The sequence below is a fragment of the Alternaria infectoria genome, assembly GCF_024043175.1.
Source record: "Alternaria infectoria strain BMP 0036 chromosome Unknown scaffold_32, whole genome shotgun sequence".
Taxonomy (NCBI): Eukaryota; Fungi; Ascomycota; class Dothideomycetes; order Pleosporales; family Pleosporaceae; genus Alternaria; species Alternaria infectoria.
Window position 1 is genome coordinate 221735 of NW_026250721.1, and position 19315 is coordinate 241049.

At 53.1% G+C, this 19315-nt stretch overlaps 4 protein-coding genes and 1 non-coding gene across 5 annotated transcripts; 4 read left to right on the plus strand and 1 right to left on the minus strand.

Moving 5' to 3' along the window:
* The first annotated feature begins 2091 nt into the window (after positions 1–2091).
* On the plus strand, positions 2092–2190 carry J4E92_010185. Its single transcript has one exon. It is a non-coding gene; the product is annotated as a tRNA-Asp (tRNA).
* A 618-nt stretch (positions 2191–2808) lies between these two features.
* Positions 2809–4360, plus strand: J4E92_010186 (uncharacterized protein; the record flags this gene model as incomplete). The annotated part of the gene is made up of 2 exons (XM_051501526.1): positions 2809–3029; positions 3094–4360. 2 exons carry the CDS (start codon positions 2809–2811, stop codon positions 4358–4360), a joined length of 1488 nt encoding a protein of 495 aa, XP_051348311.1.
* Positions 4361–5739: 1379 nt separating this feature from the next.
* On the plus strand, positions 5740–6378 carry J4E92_010187 (uncharacterized protein; the record flags this gene model as incomplete). Its single annotated transcript, XM_051501527.1, has 1 exon — positions 5740–6378. One exon carries the CDS (start codon positions 5740–5742, stop codon positions 6376–6378), a length of 639 nt encoding a protein of 212 aa, XP_051348312.1.
* A 2901-nt stretch (positions 6379–9279) lies between these two features.
* Positions 9280–10759, minus strand: J4E92_010188 (uncharacterized protein; the record flags this gene model as incomplete). The annotated part of the gene is made up of 2 exons (XM_051501528.1): positions 9280–10393; positions 10533–10759. 2 exons carry the CDS (start codon positions 10757–10759, stop codon positions 9280–9282), a joined length of 1341 nt encoding a protein of 446 aa, XP_051348313.1.
* A 6546-nt stretch (positions 10760–17305) lies between these two features.
* Positions 17306–18338, plus strand: J4E92_010189 (uncharacterized protein; the record flags this gene model as incomplete). The annotated part of the gene is made up of 2 exons (XM_051501529.1): positions 17306–17337; positions 17453–18338. The coding sequence occupies 2 exons, from the start codon at positions 17306–17308 to the stop codon at positions 18336–18338; spliced, it is 918 nt and encodes a 305-aa protein (XP_051348314.1).
* Between the last annotated feature and the right edge of the window lie 977 nt (positions 18339–19315).

Consider the following 19315-nt stretch of genomic DNA (forward strand, 5'->3'; position numbering starts at 1 on the left):
TCTTGCGAATGAAACATGTATTGTGCCATCGTATCGGTGAATGATAGAGAACGTATGGACTGGACGTTCGAATGGTAGGCGAGCGAATGATATGGAGTTGGCGAATTTGGGGCTCATAATCATCGTGTCTGGTGGATCTAGTCGATGGTTGCGGACGTCGATAGAACCCATCGGCCAGAGGTTCCAATGCGCCTGTTTCCGGAATACATCGATAGCTTCATCTACGAATCTTTTACTCGTCAACAGCCAGATAGGTAAACAGGCATGTTGACCTGGACGCCACAGAGGTTTTTGGTATCTAGCTGCGGACCAAGCCTCCCGAGTTGTCAAGTCGCTTTCGTCCAATACCGTTCCATCGTAGTAAGCAAGGATACCAGTCTGACTTTGTGTATGATAGGCTGCGATGCGGTTATTCATCTTCCAGAGTTCGTCATAGACCATGTTGCGGAGTTCCGGCGGAAGCTCGAAGAACTCCAATATCATATCCGGGCTTGTCAAACGAGCTCGAGCTTTGATATTCCCCCTTTTGCCTCTTTTCCCTTTGCTCTTCGCCATCTGTAAATCTCCGCGGAAATTGTGCGTCGACTGAGAGGTGTAGGAACGTACTACTATTGCGAGATAAACGCAACCGCTTTATACAGCTCACGGGAGGTTTGGCGTCAACGCAGCAAGCGGACGAACCTTGAAACGTATAGTCACGAGGACCGCAGGCCGGATGAGATCTTTCTCACGCGTTCTGGGCCGTGCTTGTCTCCTCGACATACTCGCATATGTTCTCAGTACGATGTGCACGTTTCGTGACCGGGCGCGTTGGATGTCTGAAGCATCGGGCAAGCCATCGACGCAACACCAGGCCATGCTCTGAAAGCCTTTTGCTTGCCCTCTATTTCTCCTTGTATGTATTGCGAACCGTGAGGCGCAAGTGATCTATGTGGTTAGGAGTGATTGGACTGCGAAGGACGAGTAGAGAGACCGACGTTGGGAGGCTTCCGAGGTTGTACTGCGATGCGACATTAACTCTCACCAATACAAGCTGCAATGATACTCCGCCCGCAAGCTATGTCGCTACACGTCTTCTCCGACCTTCTTGATGCATGTCTCCATTAAAGCGTTCTGCGCGTGGGTACAGTCCATTTCAGGGTCAAGAAGACTGATGTCTTGATGATGCCCAACCCTGGAGGTGTCGTGATGCGCGATACGGATCCTGGTGGTTGTGCTGCTCGTAGAAAATGGTGCATATTGACCACGAAGCGTGTACACCACGGTGCGCAGAAATGCGCGTGTAGGCTGCATGTAGGTGTGAAGTACATTGAAGGTCGAGCAAGGGTGTGGCTAGATGTGAGAGATCGCTGGGCGCGCGAGCAGCCCAGCATGCTAAGTGCCAGATTACATAAGACGGGAAGATCGTCATGTCGCAACCTCACTTCTCCCACCAAAGGCTCTTCGTGAGCGCCGCTTACAAGTACTTCGATTCTTCTGGTCTCCTCACAGTAAGATAAATTGAACATTTTTCGATATACTAAGACCCTGAGTAGGTATCACAGGGCACGATCAGTCCATGATCTGGGAATCTCTAGACCTTCTAAGCTCATGCTGACAAAGTCTGTAGACGTTCGCGCATAATCCTCGTACCAATAATAGCCATAGTTGTGCAAACCACAGCTCATTCTTTCGCACTTGCGACGACATTTGCTAGTTTGGACGCATGGTCCGCTCATAACAGATCGTGTAGTCAATTGTGCTCCCCATCAACACGAAACGTTCATGATGAGATCAGGCTGCAGTGTCGACCTCTTTTAAGATACTACTTACGACGTGCTGCACCCTCCGCCGATAATTAAGCAATGTAATCAACACATCCTTACATTGGATGTGAGCAATCGCTCCTGCGATTCCAGGAAGAGTTGGATAGCCCCACCAGTAATCTGTTCCGCCACAATCTCGACCCCACAGTCCAAAAATTCTCATCGCAGTCTTTCGTTAGCCACCACCTTCCAACTGCTCTGTCGATGTAGAAGCGTGCTACCTCGATCGCGTCGCATGACGGCAATATGTTTGGCTGAAAGGTATGTTTCTTCATCGAAACAACAATCTTCAATAGTATAGTGGTCAGTATTTCCGCTTGTCATCTCGGCCTTCTGGCTCTTGATAATTACGCGGGAGACCTGGGTTCAATTCCCAGTTGGAGAGCTTTCAGTCAACTTTCTTTTTGCCGTTTTTTTTTTCGCCCATCCTCTTTCACTCTGAGCTCGCGGTGAAGACACAGCTACGGACAGCAGCCATTTCTTTTTGCAAAACTACACGTGATAGACACCTAAAAGACTATGGCTAGGCGGCCACTCCCCCAGTACCGTGCTAACGCTTAGAGCGCGCTCCTGCGCGTCAGCCCTTTTCACCTTGGGATAGTGAAAACCACAACGCCGCTCTCACGGTGATATCGCACTACCGAGCCTTGGCATTACACTTGATCGCTCAACCGCCCTCGCCCTCACGGTCGCCTACTTTCGATAGCCCAAAACATCGCGGATACCTCGCGGTCCACCCAGATCACCGGCGCCCACCGACACCTTGATCAAGGCATCATCTGAACACCCTGGAGCCTACATTGACGCCGGAGAACTCAGATTTACTTGTTCCATCGTAGTGTAGTCTGCAGACCTGGCTAGGCTCATACGAGACATGGCGACAGATCACATTGGCCGACTGCCCGCGGAGCTGAAATGCGCAGTCGTGCGCTATCTGGTCCTCAAGGATCGGCAAGCAGTCTCGCTCATAAACAGAGATTGGGCCGTCGTCGCGATGCCCATAATGTGGGAGACCTTTACTACAGATCTCCTAGCCAACACTGGTTCACGAAATGTGCTCGGTCTAGCGTCGCCCGCCTCGAACATCGTCAAGCATGTCCGCCAAATTAACCTTCTGGACCGACCAAAGGCGTTCAAAGAAGCGGACCAGCTGCCACAATTGCTGGCTGCCATCCCTCGCGGTCAACTATGTGGCTTCAAGAGCGGAAGTGGGGTACCTATCAGGTAAGTTCTGACTGTACGAAGTGCATGTGAGACATATACTGACTTCGTACCTCTACCTCTGCAGTACGCTCGAGCTCCTACTGCAGATACACCCGGAACTCGAACATTTTATCATCCCTGGTACCCAGATGTCGCAGATATTACAGTCGCCCTGGACTGGTTCATCCTTATCAAGCCTCACCCGGACGGAAGTCTCACCAAATACTATCACCCCACGAGAGTTTCGGGAGCTATGGGTGCGATGTCCTAAGCTGACGCATATCCGTATGATGCAGAGTGAAACTGTCACGTCGACGTCAATCAACTTGGACGAAGGTTATTTCGGGGTCGATACAACATCTGCAGTCTCACAAGGTGGATCAGACACGACGCAGTCGGACACGGTCAGCCTTCGACTAAGCAGCCTTCATATCGGTGCTCTCATCCTCCCTGCGACTTTTGGCACCATGTTCCAGCGGATAGACATCATTGCTCTTACCGAACTCGTCCTCGATGGTACCGCACGCGTCGCTAAACTCTTGGAGTCCATGGGCTCGGACTTCCAGAAGCGAGAACCCTCTCTGAGGAAGCTACGGCTTTCCAAGAAGAATGAGGGAGAGTCAAATCAGACCAAATCGCAACTACAGCTGTTCCTGCTCTCCTTCCACGGACTACGCCAGCTACACTTCGAGTGCAACGACTGCACCAAGATCGATGTGGATGCCATTATCAACCACGGAGAGACACTCACTGATCTACTCGTCGTCAATGGAGGTATGCATCGGCAAGATGCGACTAAATGTATGAGCGCGGAAGATCTGCGGAAGGTCGCGACCGCATGTCCGAATCTAGAGCAACTATGCCTCAACCTATACGAGATCGATCCGGATACACCAGAAGGAGACTTCCTCGGCCCGAAAACGTCCGTACCTTCAGAATCGACAGAGTTCGAAAAGGCTTTGAGCGCTATCGCCAGCATGAAAGCGTTACGGCTACTACGCTTGACGAACCCGCCCAACTATCGCAAAGCTTATCACCGCCAAGGAGAGTTCATGCGCTTCTTCCGTCGATCACTTGAGAGCGGAGAGCAACGCTACGCGTTCCAAGCCCGAGCGGACAGCATCGTGCGATACATGGGTGACCGTGGCTCGAACATCAAGCTCCTCGCATTCTCTCCCATTGGATTGCTGACAAAAGCTGCCACGGCGGACAAGAACGGCCATGTTTGGCCCGAATACTTCTACTCCTGCGAGCGGATGAAGGGAAATCGAGGTACGGAGATCTCAATCGCGAGGGCAGTGAGGGACTGGAAGGCAGAGATGCCGGAGGCTACTATCTTAAACGAGGGATGAGTTCGATCATCCTGGAGCCTACATTGGCCTTGGCTGGACTACTTTGCATGTTTGCATCTTAATGTAAGCTGCAGATCTGTTCAGGATTTTCCGGGTATGACGCGATGCAACGACGAGCTTGCGCATACGTATGCAGTGTACAGTAGTCGTGAGAGACGATCCAAGTCAAACACCTTCGCAATGTCAAATGCGCTCGAATGCATCACGATAGCTATCAGAAACATTGCGCGTCAGTGTATTCCATTCGCCCGTGTCGTACCTCTTCTGATCTGTGGCTGCAGGTGGCGTTGCCTGTTGCCTGATGCCTGGAGTGAAACTGGTCTAGCGTAATGCATAAAGGCAAGTACAACTGCGCAATCCCCAGATGAACATCCCGCCTGCCTGTCCATATTCCCCCACCACCCCGTCACTCGCATTATGGCAAACCTCCTTGCACTACCAGCAGAGATACTGCGCACAGTTCTGATACACGCCGTCGACGTCCGAGGTCTCAAGCGAGGGTTACGATTGAGGCTGGTGAACAGTATGCAACAGCGATTAACGCGTAGCTGTAATGCAGCCTGCTAATCTTTTCTGCAGAGGAGTTCTCTCAACAAGTGAAGGATGCGCTTCAAGAATCCGAGCTACTTGACGACGTACATGGATATCGCTTTGGCTTCTCCCACTCTCCCGAGTTTGTCACCTTTTGGCAGACATTCCTCACCAACAAGATCATAGGGAAGAAATGGGCCCATGTGGACATATGCGAACGCATATATCGCGCCGCCGAGCGTCTTCGCCGGATTAGCCATCCCCAGGAAACTAACGCGAAAACACTTCACACGATCTTGCGACAATATATCCATGGCTTCTGTTGCAATCCAGTGCGCATACTGTCGAGAGCACGTTCTAAAGATCCAATTCAGTGTCGGATGTACGATCAAGCATGCCTTCTGGAGATGGCTATACTCAACGACTGTCCAGAGGGAGTAAATTCTCTGCTCAATGACCCCATCTTGGACGAGATCATATCGCATTGTCTCGATCCCTGGTCCAATCCGTGCGGGACGCGTGAAAATGGACGATTTACAATGGACTGTAAACAGGACCTTGCCTCTCTTGCCGCTGAGAACGGAAACACGGCGTTACTCGAAAAGGTTTTCCTGCATCCGAGTTACCAACAAGAGTCAATATATCACCGACATGAAGTCGTTGAGGCTGCATTGAGAGGGGGCCATTTGGACGTACTGAGGTTCATCATGGAGCCGCGTTGGGACTTGCCCGGAAAGGGGCCATATCGCACTCACAGTTTGAATCAGCATATACTGGTGTCCGGGGTCTTCAAAAGTCCATCGGCCGATTTCGTCACTCAGCTCCTTGGCCTGATAGCCTCTCGTCCGATGAAAACCCATGGTATCGAAGCCGTCCATCCTGGACACGACACACTCTTCTGCCTCGTCGCACGGAAGAGCCCGCAAAGAGTCGATGTGGCAGAACGACTTCTCGAGCAAGGAGCTTTACCTAAACAGAAGGCGCATGTCAAGAGACGAGGAGCTGAAGCCTCCTACACTGGTTCTGACAGTCTGCTTGAACACGCCATCAAAGGTGGCAACGAGAAGATCCTTCGCCTGCTTCTGAATCGTGGTGCGGATGCCAGGGTCCTTGACAACGATACTTTGGAAGTAGCCGTAAAACGAGGGCGTCTGGATATAGTGCGCATGTTGGTAGAGAACGGTACGCGTGTCACACCGCGGCTCCCATCGAGTGGTCGCAAGGAGCACTGGAGGTGGACAGAAGACAGGCTGATGGCGCACGCCGTGCTTACGGAGAACGAGGCACTGTGCCGATACCTGGTTGAACGTGGAGCTATCGTCAATGAACATGCCTTGTGGGCGGCTGCCAATGCATCGCTGGTATCAATGGTTCGATTGCTGGTCGACGTCGGGGCCGAGATCAATGAGCAGATGATCGAACGCGCGAAACGTTACAGTCATCCGGACGTTGCGACCATACTGCAAGCCCATCACAACAGCACCTAAAGTCATCACCCTCCTTCCAGAAGCGCGTTCTTCCGCTCCCACCTCCAACCACATCTCGGCGCGCCCGTGCCTCCGGCAAATCAACCGACCAAGCGAGAAAGCGAAAAACGCACGCCCACCCCAGGAAACTTCCGCGTGCCAAAGGACCTACATCGGGCGCCGAACCCTGCTGGCGATTCAAAATTCAATAGCCCATCAACAAGACCGTCAAGACGCGTCGCGCGCACAGAAGTCCCTGCACAGCTTGTTCAACTCAAAAAGATTTCTCAACACGTAACTTTGGCGAAAGAAAGCTATCGAACAATATTTGATTTGCGCAGGGCGGTGAGAAGAGAGAAGAGGCACTAAGCGCGCAACGCCCATGCCCATGCGGATATGTAATCGTCAGATCTGACATTTTAGCACCGACCGTGTCCGAGTTAAGGGAACTGGGAAACCGCTGTTGGATACGTGCTGTCAGCGAGATTCGAGAAGACATGCGAACATGGGGATATCCTGGTTTGAGCTGGTGAGCCGCATGGTCCTGGTAAGAAAGTGGTGATTGTGGTCACGAGGCCTAATGTAGATTTGACAATACGACGTATCCCTCCTTTCGTGGCGCTCGAACCTGGACGCGCCTTTTCACCTAGCCAACGTACGTGACGGTGACGTTTTCCATCGCGCATCACGCGCTAGACCGCGGGATAGACGTTTACTACCGTGGTGGTCTGTTACGGCTGTTGTTTCTCCTCTGGCTGGCGGACCATACACGCGGTATTTTCATCTCTAACTATATTTCCCACCGTCCTTCTCCATCTCCCATAGCACATCACCCACACACCCTCCCATCACCCTTCTCATCTCCCATCCCACCCCATCCATCCCATGCAATACCTTCATAATCCCTCATCCACTTCCTTAGCATAGAGCCCGTTCCGCTTTACGCCCACCTCCGAAGCTAAGAGGCGGCTGTTTCACATCATCCCTGACCAGCACATACGGCACTAGCAGAAAGGACAGACCCATGAGGGTCCCTGCGTCAAATTGATCAATGGAAACTGACTCACGTACTAACGACGTTTGTTTCGAAACTAGCTAGGGTAAGGCGACAGGCTGTAGCGAGTCTAGTGATGAGTGGGGAATTCGAGTGATGGGTGCTGGGTGCTGGGATAAATTGGTAGCTTGGTAAGCTTGGTACTTGGATGATGATGTGGTGATGCGGTGATGGAGGGAGAGGAGAGGAGAGAGGAGAGGAGAGGAGAGGTATCCTTGGGGTGATCATGGAAAAATTGCGATACGATGGTTAATGTTCTCATGCGTGGGTTTTTGCCCGAGATGTTGTGAAGGACGGTGCGTAACTGGACTATTGCTTTCAAGATCATCACCACAATGCGTCGTTCTCGCATGAATTGGATATTCTGTCCATGTTGACAAGCACCTCCACATCCCGAATCACCCTCATCACTCAAGACCCTCAAGATCACCAAGATCACCAACTTCACATCTACATATCACATCTATCACACCTGCCAAACCCCCGAAGTCCCTCCGTCTTGTCCTTGTCTATCGTTGATGCGATTTGCCCGCCAAACGCGGTGTTCGTATAGTCTCGTGACGCCGTATCCTCGCTCAATCCCGCTTTCCTCATCAATCTGTTACATAGGGCTGCATATCCCGATCTCAAGTAGATCTTCGATTTTGCGCTCGTGCAGGCATGTTGATACAAAAAACAGTGGGGAGAGAGAGAGATCAACATACATCCGCGGAGGAGCAAGTTTGCGATGACGAAATGATGGACAGGAGAGGTGAATATCACAATTCCTCCTCCCACCTCCTAGCATGTTGAGAGGTGTGATGCGCGTCATTGCTATTGTCGCGTGTGTGTGTGTGTTGGGCGGAGAACAGGGGGGTGGAGGCATGATTGGCATTGCATACATACGTGTAGTCTCACGTGTGCGGTGTGAGGTTGAATCCGGTGGTCTTGGTATACCGGGGGGCTAGACTGTCTCGGTGTCTTTTCTGCGCATTCGTTGTCTGAGGTACATGTATGAAGCACACCGACTTGCAGACTAGAAAAATACGATGTGTTGTCGTCCAATAGTCTTCCGTAGTCTAGTCGGTCAAACTAACGTATTGTCGCGTGTCACCAATCAACGCATGCAAACCACGTAGTCACGACACCGAAACCATCATAGTTTGTAAAATCGGTGCAAAAATTGAACATTCTTATTGTGGCAGCTAGGGTAAAGTGCGTCACTGTGCGTGAGCGCTACTCCGATTCAACTGTTGTCCTGCCTCTCTGTCGCCGATCCCACTAGACATTTGCGCGTGCTTAACAGAATTAACACACAACCCTCAACAAATCGAAAAAGGTATTTCCTCCACATTCGGGATATGCCAAAACAAGAACCAAAAAAAGATCCACCGCCTCAAAAAGGAGTCTCGGTTTCAGTGGCGAAGTAGAAAGAGAGAACAAAAAAAAGGAAAGGAAGAAAAGTGAGAATGGTCATGAGACATGGTGTGTTTCAAGACGGCCTCAGCCACGTATAGCAAAACAGTTGCTTTGCCGAAAATGCCCATCATCCTTGAACTCATATGAACATAATCTCCAGAATAGACTCAAACTCAAGGTTTGAGAAGATGGTAAAAGGAAACAACATATGGAAATGGCGGTGCGTGCGTGTGTCTGGGTATAACCCTGCCGGTCCAAGATTAGACCGCTGGCGCTTTTTACAAAGACGTATTGAAATCAAACATTGCGAATACGAAGGGGTAATAAGTTGCAGTGTTGAAAGCGAACCTGCATGGCTGAAGAATAATAGTGGTAAAGCGAGAGTGATGTTGCGCCGTAAAGATGAGAATAAGTTGCAAGTTTGTCGCTGAAATAGTAATTATCGAGATCAAAGCCGAGGCCGGGTATCATCATGAGTGAAATAGATCCCAAGCTCTTGCGCACAGTCCAATGAATTCTTCCTTCTTCTTGAGTTGAGTTTCTGGTGAGTCCCGTCCGGCTCCGAAGGGGCCGAGACGAGGTTGTTGGCGACCCAGCGGCGGGGTACCGTTGTCTTGTTCGTATTCGTCGCGGCCGCGTCTCCGTGAGCTGCCACTGCGGTGCAGATCAGGCCGCGATGGGTAGGCTGATTGTCCGTTCTTGGGCATTGGTGACGGGGGTGTTGGGGGCTGGTGACCGCCGTAGTGGACTAGACGGGGCAGGAGATCTTCGCGGCCCCCGGATAGTTGTTGAACAGCCTCCTCTGCGGACTTGTACTCGCGGGGCCTTGAGGTTGGGGGCGGCTGTGTAAATTGTGGGGGCGGGAAGCTCGGTGAGGGCATTGGGGGCTGCACGTTGGAATGGGATGAGTGTCCGGGGCTGCCATGGTGGTAGGGGTTGCGCGCTGTTCCGAGGGGCTCTGGAAAGACGTCTGAGATGGGCGGTAACCGGTTGCTGGTCTGCTGTGCGGGGACGTGGTGGATGTGTGATGATTGCGACAGGTTGGATGGGCCATTGGCCAGCTGTCGCGAGGGAGGTGCATTGCCGCGCAGACCCGTGAAGGTTTGGTTTATCGGCGCCGACTGGATTACACGGTCGCTCGAGAAAGTCTCATGCGAGGGAGGCGCGATGGAGAGACCCGGCGGGGGTCCCTTCCGGCGGGAGGTGGAAGGAGTCTTGATTGTTCGTCCGAAAGCACCAATCTCGGTGTTCCTGGTGTCTTCCATCTGGGGTGGTCCGCCCTTGCCGCCCTTCTGGCGCGCTTCGATGATCTGCCTTTGACGCTCTCTTACATCCAAGCTCCTTTGCAGCTGCTCGCGCATGCCGGGGTCCTGGGTGTGGAAGCCGGGCGAGAGGCAGGCCATGCCGACATCGTGCAGGTTGGCGCTGCCCTGGCCCGAGGGGCGTGCAGTGAGGGCACCGGAGGAGTGCACAATGTTGTGGTTGGCTAGGTTGAGGCGCTGGGGGCGGTGCCGGGTGGTGGCAGGCATGTCTGGCGACGTGGGCTCCTTCTTGACGACGATCTTGGGGGCTGGGCCGCGAGACCTGCGAGAGGAGGGACGGTTAGACATGAGGGACATGATGTCTCTATGGGGAGGGGACATGGAGGTGGAGGTGGGAGAGGAGGCCGAAGGAGGACGGCATGACGAGGAAGAAGATCTTGAGGAAAGACTAAACGACGTACGAAAAAGGTGAGGGCTTGGTCTCGGCTCTGTGGTGTGCACCTGGACTGGAGGAGGTAGGTGAAGCATCCTGAGGTGGCAGCTGAGAGCGAGACTTGGGCGTCACTTGGTGGGGAGAGAGAGTCGAGGGCGCGATGGGAGCATATGTCCTCGAGGAGCCGACGCCGTCAGCGGGCGCCGGTGCCGCATGCTGGGCAGGGGCCGGGGGATTGGCGACAACGGTGGTCATGGTCGCGTGTGGGCGTCCGTGGGTTGCGGTGGGAGGGGCAGATAGATTGTAGGAGGGTGAGGTGGCAGGGTCTTGTAGGAAGTCCGCTACACGAAGCGTCGAGGGCTGCGGGCAGCCTGGGCGGGTTAGAGGCTGGTGCAACACTAAGCGGGCGCAGCCGGGGGGATGGGCGGGCGCGCGTTATGCACTGGGGCGGAGAGGGTAAAATAATTCGACGTAGGAGCAGCGCGCGCAGTCGGCGGAGAGAAGCAACAGCACAGCGCGCTCTTTTGGGGCGCGGGTGTGGAGGGGATAAAAATGGCCCGCACAGACGTGTGTTTGCACAGGGAGCCTTGGGTACAGCGGCTGGCATGCAGTAGACGACGTGCCTCCAGACGCCAGCCGGGGGGCGGTTGGCGTGGGCCGCCCTATCGCGAGCCTCGATGCCAGGCCCTCCATGCGCTGCAGCAGTTGGGGACGCCTAGGGCGAGCAGATGGTCGCGTCGTCTGCGGGAGCTCGCTGCACCAGACACACGCCACCCACCAACCCACTGTTTCGCATCCGCGGCCTGCCATGCATGGCGCCCACTGTTAAAATCTGCGCTGCTAACCTGCGACCGTCGTTTCCGCGACGATATTGTTGTCCATTCACCTCATTCATCTCATGTGCACTATTATGCGCAGGCTTCGAGGCTGACTACTCCACCGCGCCGTCCCAGCTGCCCGTAACCCTCACTCACCACGACTGGCCAACACCAAATATTGGCAATGGGCCTGTAACGCGCTGCATGGCGCCCCCAGCCAATTGCACCCCCGCCAGCGCATGCCTGCCGACCGGCCCTAGACGAGCCTTCGACTTGTTTCACGCCGGCGCATCAGCGGTTTGACCACGCTCAAAGCAGCTGCCATCGACACGGACCGGAAAAGGATTAATTGGCCAGGAACATCGTTCATGGCCTCGCGTTTCAGCAAGGCCAACTCTCCAATAGCGCTAGCCGATGTTTGTTTCTCACAATCTCGCCCCCTCGCCGTGTCGGGGCTGCCCTTAGTCATTCACCCACAACCAGGGTCTGGCGTCGGCATCTCTCACACGTGGCCGGCAACGTTCGCCCGGTCCTGGGATTGAGCGCTCCTTGCCTGTCACATGTCCTCCAATCCTGGCCTCTCCTGGCTCCAAATGCGCCTTCCTCACAAGGCCTGTCTGCGCCTTCCTCACCACGGCCTGTCGCTCCTTCTTTCCTGACTCATCTCTCACAAAGAGCCCACTCACCAGAGCCGCAACTCTGAAACATACACTCTCCGTTGCCACAGCTCCCACGCCCACCACCGGAGTCACATCCTACAAAGTATTCTCCGACCGTTGCGCAGAAACTGCCTCAATGCCGTGTCTATCTAGACCCTCGATTCTGCCGCTATCCTCCAGCCATGCTTCGGCTAGCACTGTCCGTCGCGTTTCGTCGCCGACCACCACATTCCCGTGAAATGCCAATCATTTCTTTGTTCTCCATCACGGCAAGACCCTGATATATCGCCAAGTGCATTACACATGCTCATCTCATCAGTGACACTCTTTCCTCTCGCTACTGTCCGCTCCGCTCAGCCGCCGGTCTTTCTGAATTCTTCCACATCCCCAGTCGATAGGTCGATCAGGTACCGACTCGACACCCCTCCAGGATAATTTCCAGCAGTCCATCCGCATCCGGTAATCACACCATCGCTTCTCCAATATGGAACCAGTGGGGCTTAACACCTGCTGCATCCAACCGAGCGACCGGGATAGGGCTGTCTGTCGCACTCCGTCCAATCAAGCAAAGGATCGCCCAAGGCTCTATTTTGGGCAGTGATCGTATTACCTCTAGCCATGCTGCACTCTAGCACGCGTGCCATTACCCTGCCCTTGGGAATGAGCAATTACTGCCGTCTGTTGGGACAAGTCTCACATAAACGCTCTTGGCACGCTGTCCTGAGGTACTTGATTCACGCTCGGGAATGAAGCCGACGCTTTATTCTTGTGGCGTAGAGCAGTGAACAGGTCGAGTGAAGTGACAGTACCTTCGGCAAATGACATGCTTCACGGCCCGCACACAACGTGTACAGCCTGCAAACTGCATGCGGCACAGAAACCTTGCCAGCGCACCTTCGCCCCTTGCCATTTCTCTCATCACAATGCCCGACTATGCTTCCCCAGATGCAGCCCGCACGACAATACCCGTGTGCGACCTTCTTCGCTGGGTAATTGCGTCAACGCAGATCTGCCGTCCCACGTTTCCACTTCACGTTCACGCACCCGCTTCAAGCCGAATGCACCCATTGCGGCGAGCATCTGTCGTTGTACCAATACTTGGTCGGCTTCCGTAGTCGTACCGAGGTGGGCAGCGCTATGCAGTTGGACGGTTTGGGATCGATTTGCAGGAGCATCGCCGTGGGTGGCTTGGTAGATGGGTGTTTGATCTGCGGCGTAGATCATGTTCTGTCGTGCGCCTTGAACAAAAGCAACGTCGACGAGGCTTGCCACTGAGTCACCGTCAGTGACTCACTATCACAATGGCGATCAGGGTCTCTGGCGTTTGCCAGAGTCTATTCCCAACTGGCTGTTTCATCGGAGGCAGATCGCGCGAGAACTTAGATCACCCTTATGATGCCTACGCGCGCACGAACGACAAGACTTCGGAGATTTTGCTTCGAACGGTTATTGTGCGACGGTAACATGTCACTACGCTGTCTGCAGTGCTACTACCACCCAGCATTGTAGGTATCCTCCGAATGGACGTGTCGATGATACACAGCAGATCGCCTGCAGGATCGCCCTCGTCATAGTGTTCGCTCTACGTACGCACTCCGCTCACAACATGGACGCTTCGGTGGAACGAGCATCGCGGGCGAGAAGACTACACGAACGCATATCCCAAAGCAGCACCGAATGGCCGACCCGAAGACCTTGGACTCACTCAACGAACCGTTCAGGAGAAGGCGGGACGCGGCACTCGGGAGATCACCGCGCAAGCGACCGCTCAACAGGTGCTGTAGCGTTGTTGTCGTCATTGTCCGCCTGAGGCTGACTGTTCAGTTAGCGTATGCGTAGTTCACTTCGCTCCGTATCACTGCGTATACCCATCTTGACACCGTGCGACGGACGCTAGTCTGCCCCCTTCGGAGTTGCGCGTCTTCAAGATGGCTATGGCAATGCTACGACATGCTCCGGAGAGGATACTCGTTTCGCGTGTTAGAAGCACGCCTGTGTCGCGTCGTAACCTCCAACACGATGCCGAGTGTATCACGATCCTCTCTGTGTGACTTCAAATTAAAGCTGTTTAGTAGTGTAGGGATGATGGGCATCCTAGTACAGAGAGATGAAGGTATCCGCGCAATTCCCCATAGTGACGAATTCAAGGTAAAGACACATCAGAGCTTAAACTATCACCGCCAGTCGTAGACTTTTGGCCCTCTTGTCAGTGTATGATTACTACTCACTCCCCTATCGGACGGGAATGAACCCAAATCTCGGACATTGCTCCGCTGTCTAGTGTGAAAGCTAACAAGATGCAATACACGGTATTAAGGGCTAATACCATGGAATTCTGTAACAGGACATCATACTTTAACCGCACTGCGACATTTGGTATCTACTACTAACAAATCAAGGACCGGATCAAAACCTTAGTAAATAAGGTGATGCGGGTAGACCAAGCGCACCCATCATTTCCGTCCGAGAAGAAATTGCTCTACACCTCGACTTACTTTAGTCAACAATAACAACAAGAGAAGACTACGATGCACTTGATATAAGAGAAAGAGCAACCCCGCTGTCAAGATCTGCACGACATGGTTCGGCGAGGGACAAGAGGTCACTTCAAGCAGTGCAGGATACCACTCTAATTCCTAGCAATTGGACTTCTCATCGTTCGGACCTGCTGGACTTTCTTGTTAATACTAACCTCAGTCTTGTAAACACCAGTAAACTCCTTGTGTCCACTCCATACGGCGCCTGTGATCACATCAAGCGAACGTTGCGAGACAGTGCCTCGAAAATATTGGAACATCAGCTTCTATCCATGCACTCCTCCATCAACTTCCTCAAACGACAATCTGACATCGCACGTCCTCTCCTCTCCTCTCCTCTCCACTACCCTCCTCAATACCCTATTCAATCTCCTCAAGCAACAGGCCTATGACCCATAGCTCGGATCCGACACCAGCAATCAACAGCTCTCGACAGATTGCCTCATGTGGTGACTGTGCCACTCAACCTTGGAACGGACAAGTCCTTCGGATCCGACACCATCAATCAACAGCTTTCGAGAGATTGCCTCATGTGGTGACTGCGCCAACCAACAGACAAAGCCTTCGGATCCGACAACAGTAATCGACGGCTCTCGATAGACTGCCTCATGTGGTGACCGCGCCACCTAACGGAGATATCCTTCGGATCCGAAATCTGGGTTCGGACAGATTATGCAGAAGGTGGCTGCCCTTGATGTCTACTTACAGCGGTTTCGCACGGGTTTTAACATGCTGGAGGAGGAAGAGGGAATTGTGCTGCTGGTGTGGGATGGGGAGATTGTATGTTGTGTCGTGTCGTGTCGTATCAGCAGGTTGACTATGGTTGTGATGTCTTCATGTGAAAGCTAGATGATGTTGGGATTGAGATCTAGAAAGTCCTTTCGTAGAAATATTAAAGATACCTAAACATAAAGATAAAGTACGAAGACGGCGGAGAGCCTGTTATCTCATGGATTTGATTTGATTTGTGTGACAGCTAAACTACTACTTTTGCGTCTATTCCAGCACGGTCTGACCTCAATATTTGAGTTGTGGGAGCTGTTCAAAGCTCTAGAAAACCGTACAAATACAAAACTCATAGTGCGATGAGTGGGCTTGTCGCTGATCTACTTGTTATGTACTGCGTAGGCAACAACGAGGGCGAGGGCGACTATTTTGAACTGCTATCAAGTCCACATTAATCAACCCTCATCCTTTCATCCTGCAAGTGCAAGTATAGAAGGTGGTAATAACAAACGGGGCTGGTACGCTCGAAGCACTGATGTCCACGGGTGCTAAGGGATGGCGGGTGTAGTCTCGCAAGCCTGTCACTTTTGCTCTGACAGGACAGCCACAAGGATTGATTGTCCGTAAATGAAAACCACTGTTTCCTCTTTTCTTCACGATACGAGCTATGTTGAGGTTTCGAAGAACGAGGCTGGTGTCGTGCGCATGGTGCGGAAGTGACAGGGGGTTGGTGCACACTACCTTTTGCGCATCTCGAGTACGAGGTCAGTAAATTCTTCTTCGAACACTTCAATCTCTAAAGAGGTAACAGCACGCGATGTCATGTGCGACCCGCATTAGCACAATGCGGGGTGCTGGCATCTTCCTAGCTGTTGATAGGTAGGCATCGGCGACCAGGCTGCGACGGGGCGGCTCGAGCAGTGCTCGGCCAAGGCAGAAAGGAAGAGGTTGGGAGTTAGGCGATGAGTTGGCATTCGCGGTGTGCTTTGAAGTTGAAACTAATTGAGTAGTTTTGTGAGATTTCGCGACTACGATGTCGAAGTTGATGGGGGAGTGCCTGTCAGGGTGCAAGAAAAGCACTCCATGAGTGCGCAGAGACCGGCGCAGCGGTGAGGCTGGAGTATCACAAGTCTTGCAAAAGCAACAAGCAGCATAGTTGCCCTGCGTCGAGACATCGTTTCGTGATTGGAGCGCATTCCGTCCTCGTCTGGATGCGGACGGGCAATCTGAACGAGATGACCAGCGCAGGATCGCGCAAACCCCCAAATCTCCAGTGACTGGCTGAGAAGCCATCGAAGACGAGGAAATAGCCCGTCCCAAAGAACTGACAGAACTACTGTTCACCAATCTATTGCCTACCTTTGGCCAGAACACGCCTGGCAGCCCGCATCTCCACAAGTCAAACGTCACACTTACCTAATCCCCGTACCCCTACGCATGCCATCCCTCTAAAACACGCACACCCAGCCCCCCCTTTCCCAACACAGCCGTATCGCAGGCACGCATCATCCAAAAGCGAAATGACATGCAACGCCAATGCCGTCCCAAAACCTGCATTGGCAGTTGGGATGAAAATGCGCATTAAGTTGTTCTCGATCTCGTCGATGCCTGGCTAGCGGGTAAAACTAAGCGGGGATGCCAAATGTGCGACGGGGCGGGAGAAAACAAGAACAGGGGTACGGGTCAAGGAAGCGTGCCGCCTGGCGCAGCAGACGTGCATCATACCCGTCTCTTTTTGGACGACTGGTCGCGACGGAAAAAGAAGCTACGTCATACGGGGGCTGGGACAAGGCCACCTCGCGCAGGTTTGGGGAATGGGTCTTAAAGTTGGCACTGCCACATCTTCTTTGTCCTTGCATTACTTCTAACCTTTTGCCATCTACGCTGCATCTAATACCATCTACCACTTTACTAATTCCTACGGTATTTCGACGTTGGGACGTTGAAACTTTATTCGCTTGAGGCTCATCGCGCAATCGTCACCCGACGGGAACACGGATAATCGATCGTCAACGGTCGCTGATCATCGAGTCACATCACCGAGATAGAACCGCAGAAGTCATGTCTGGCGTACAGGAAAAACAGCTCCATGAGTACGTTATTTCGGCATCTAATACGCCGCGACGCGCATCGTCGCGTTCGCGATGAGATGGAATTGCGCGTCTGCATTACCAAGCCTTGCGTAACGAACTAACACACCAACCACAGGCTCCTCTCCCGCTCCATGGTCGACATCTACGTCGGCCCCGAGAACACGCACTGGATCCTGCACGAGAAGCTACTCTGCTACCACTCGCCCTTCTTCCGCAAGATCTTCTACTCCAAAGCCAACTCCGCGTCGCGCACGCAATCCTTCGGTCTGCCAGACGAAGAAGATGCGCCCTTCAAGACCTTCGTCGGCTGGCTCTACAGCTCCTCGCTGCCCGTCCCGCGCGAAGAAGCCGACCTAGGCGTCTGCTTCGACCTGTATCTGATGGCCGAGAAGTTCGAGATACCCGGTCTTGTCGCCGACGTCCTGCAGGTCGTCCGCGAATGGTACAAGTACAGCGACAGCTACCCCGGTCTGCGTCGCGTGCAGTACATCTACGCCAACACCGAGGAGGGCAGTCCCATGCGCCACATGCTTGTCCACGCTGTCGCGCGCATGATGGTTATCGAGAAGGGGATCCCTGCGCACTGGGACAAGGCGCTGCGTAAGAACGGACAGCTTGCCGTCGACATCATCAAGGCGATCCAGGACTGGCGTCTTGAAGAGGAGGTTGTGCCTGATGCGCGTGAGGAGCCGGCTGAGGCTGAGGACCTCGTCGATGTGGAGCAGGAGACGCAGAAGTTGGATGAGGAGGCGGAGCAGGAGATCGATGATGATGTCAGGGCTGAGCGCGCGGAGGAGGCAGATGACTCTGAGGATACCGTCGTCGAGAGCCCGACTAATGAGAGTAAACGCCCGCAGCCTAAGTCGAAGCAGAGTGGCAAGGACGTTGGGCAGGACTTGAAGAGCAAGGATAACGGTCTTGTTAAAGACTTTAAGAAGTTCAGCCTCAAGGAGATGCCGAATGAGATGACCAATGCCGACTACGGTACTCTTCGCGCGTAGGCTGGGCCGTCTTATCTTTCGCCACTTACCTTCACATTTGGATTCAATTTGCATGATTTCTGCTCTGTAGGGGGGGAATATATATCCGGCGTTTGGGATCTGGGGTTTCGGGACATTTCTTTCTTTCTCTTCTTTCTAGGTAACTTTCACTTCGAAAAAAGAGAGAATAATGTCTTAGTAGCCTTTAGGGATTAGGGTTTTCTGTAGTTGAAAGTTTGCAATTGTAACATCATTACCGTCATCATCGAATGCGTCCACATTGTACACCAAGTCCACTCTTGACGCAAGAGATTGATATTAAACTAGAGCTACGGTGAAGTTTACACACAGAAAATGTAACGAAAACTGGTCATCCATCATCCAAGAACAGTCTCTCCCCTAGCCTTTCCCCTAACAAACAACGCCCTCGGCGCATTCTTATTCGTACATGTACTTGTCGCATTGACACAAATACCACCACCGCCTCTGCAGCACGTGTTCACGATACACAACTGGTTGACCCCGCAGTCCTCGTTCACCTTGCATTGGGGACTGCTGCATGGAGTAGAGCCCGGCATGCAGAGACCGCCGCCACCACTGATGGCGCCGCAGGCACATCCGTTACCACATGGAACATAGATGCCACAGGATGAAGGCGCACAGCTGGGATTCGTGCACAAACCGCGGGCGCAACCACCGCTTACACATACATTACCACACGCGCCGCAGTTGTTGGGGTCGGTTTGGAAGTCTGGTCCTGCTGTAGTGGTGGCCGTTGCAACAACCGTCACAGTCGGTGTCATAGTCTCCGTCGCAGCAATCTCCTGTGTCGCTGTGGTGGTCACAGTGACGACAGTTTCGGTGAAGGCGGTAGAAGTCGAGATGCTAGTTTCTGTGGCGGTGCTGCTGACGACTACAGTCATGGTGGAGGTTGCGAGAGAGAGGCATTCGCAGGCTTTGGTGATTTGGGTGCATTCGTATTGCTGGAGACCTTCTGG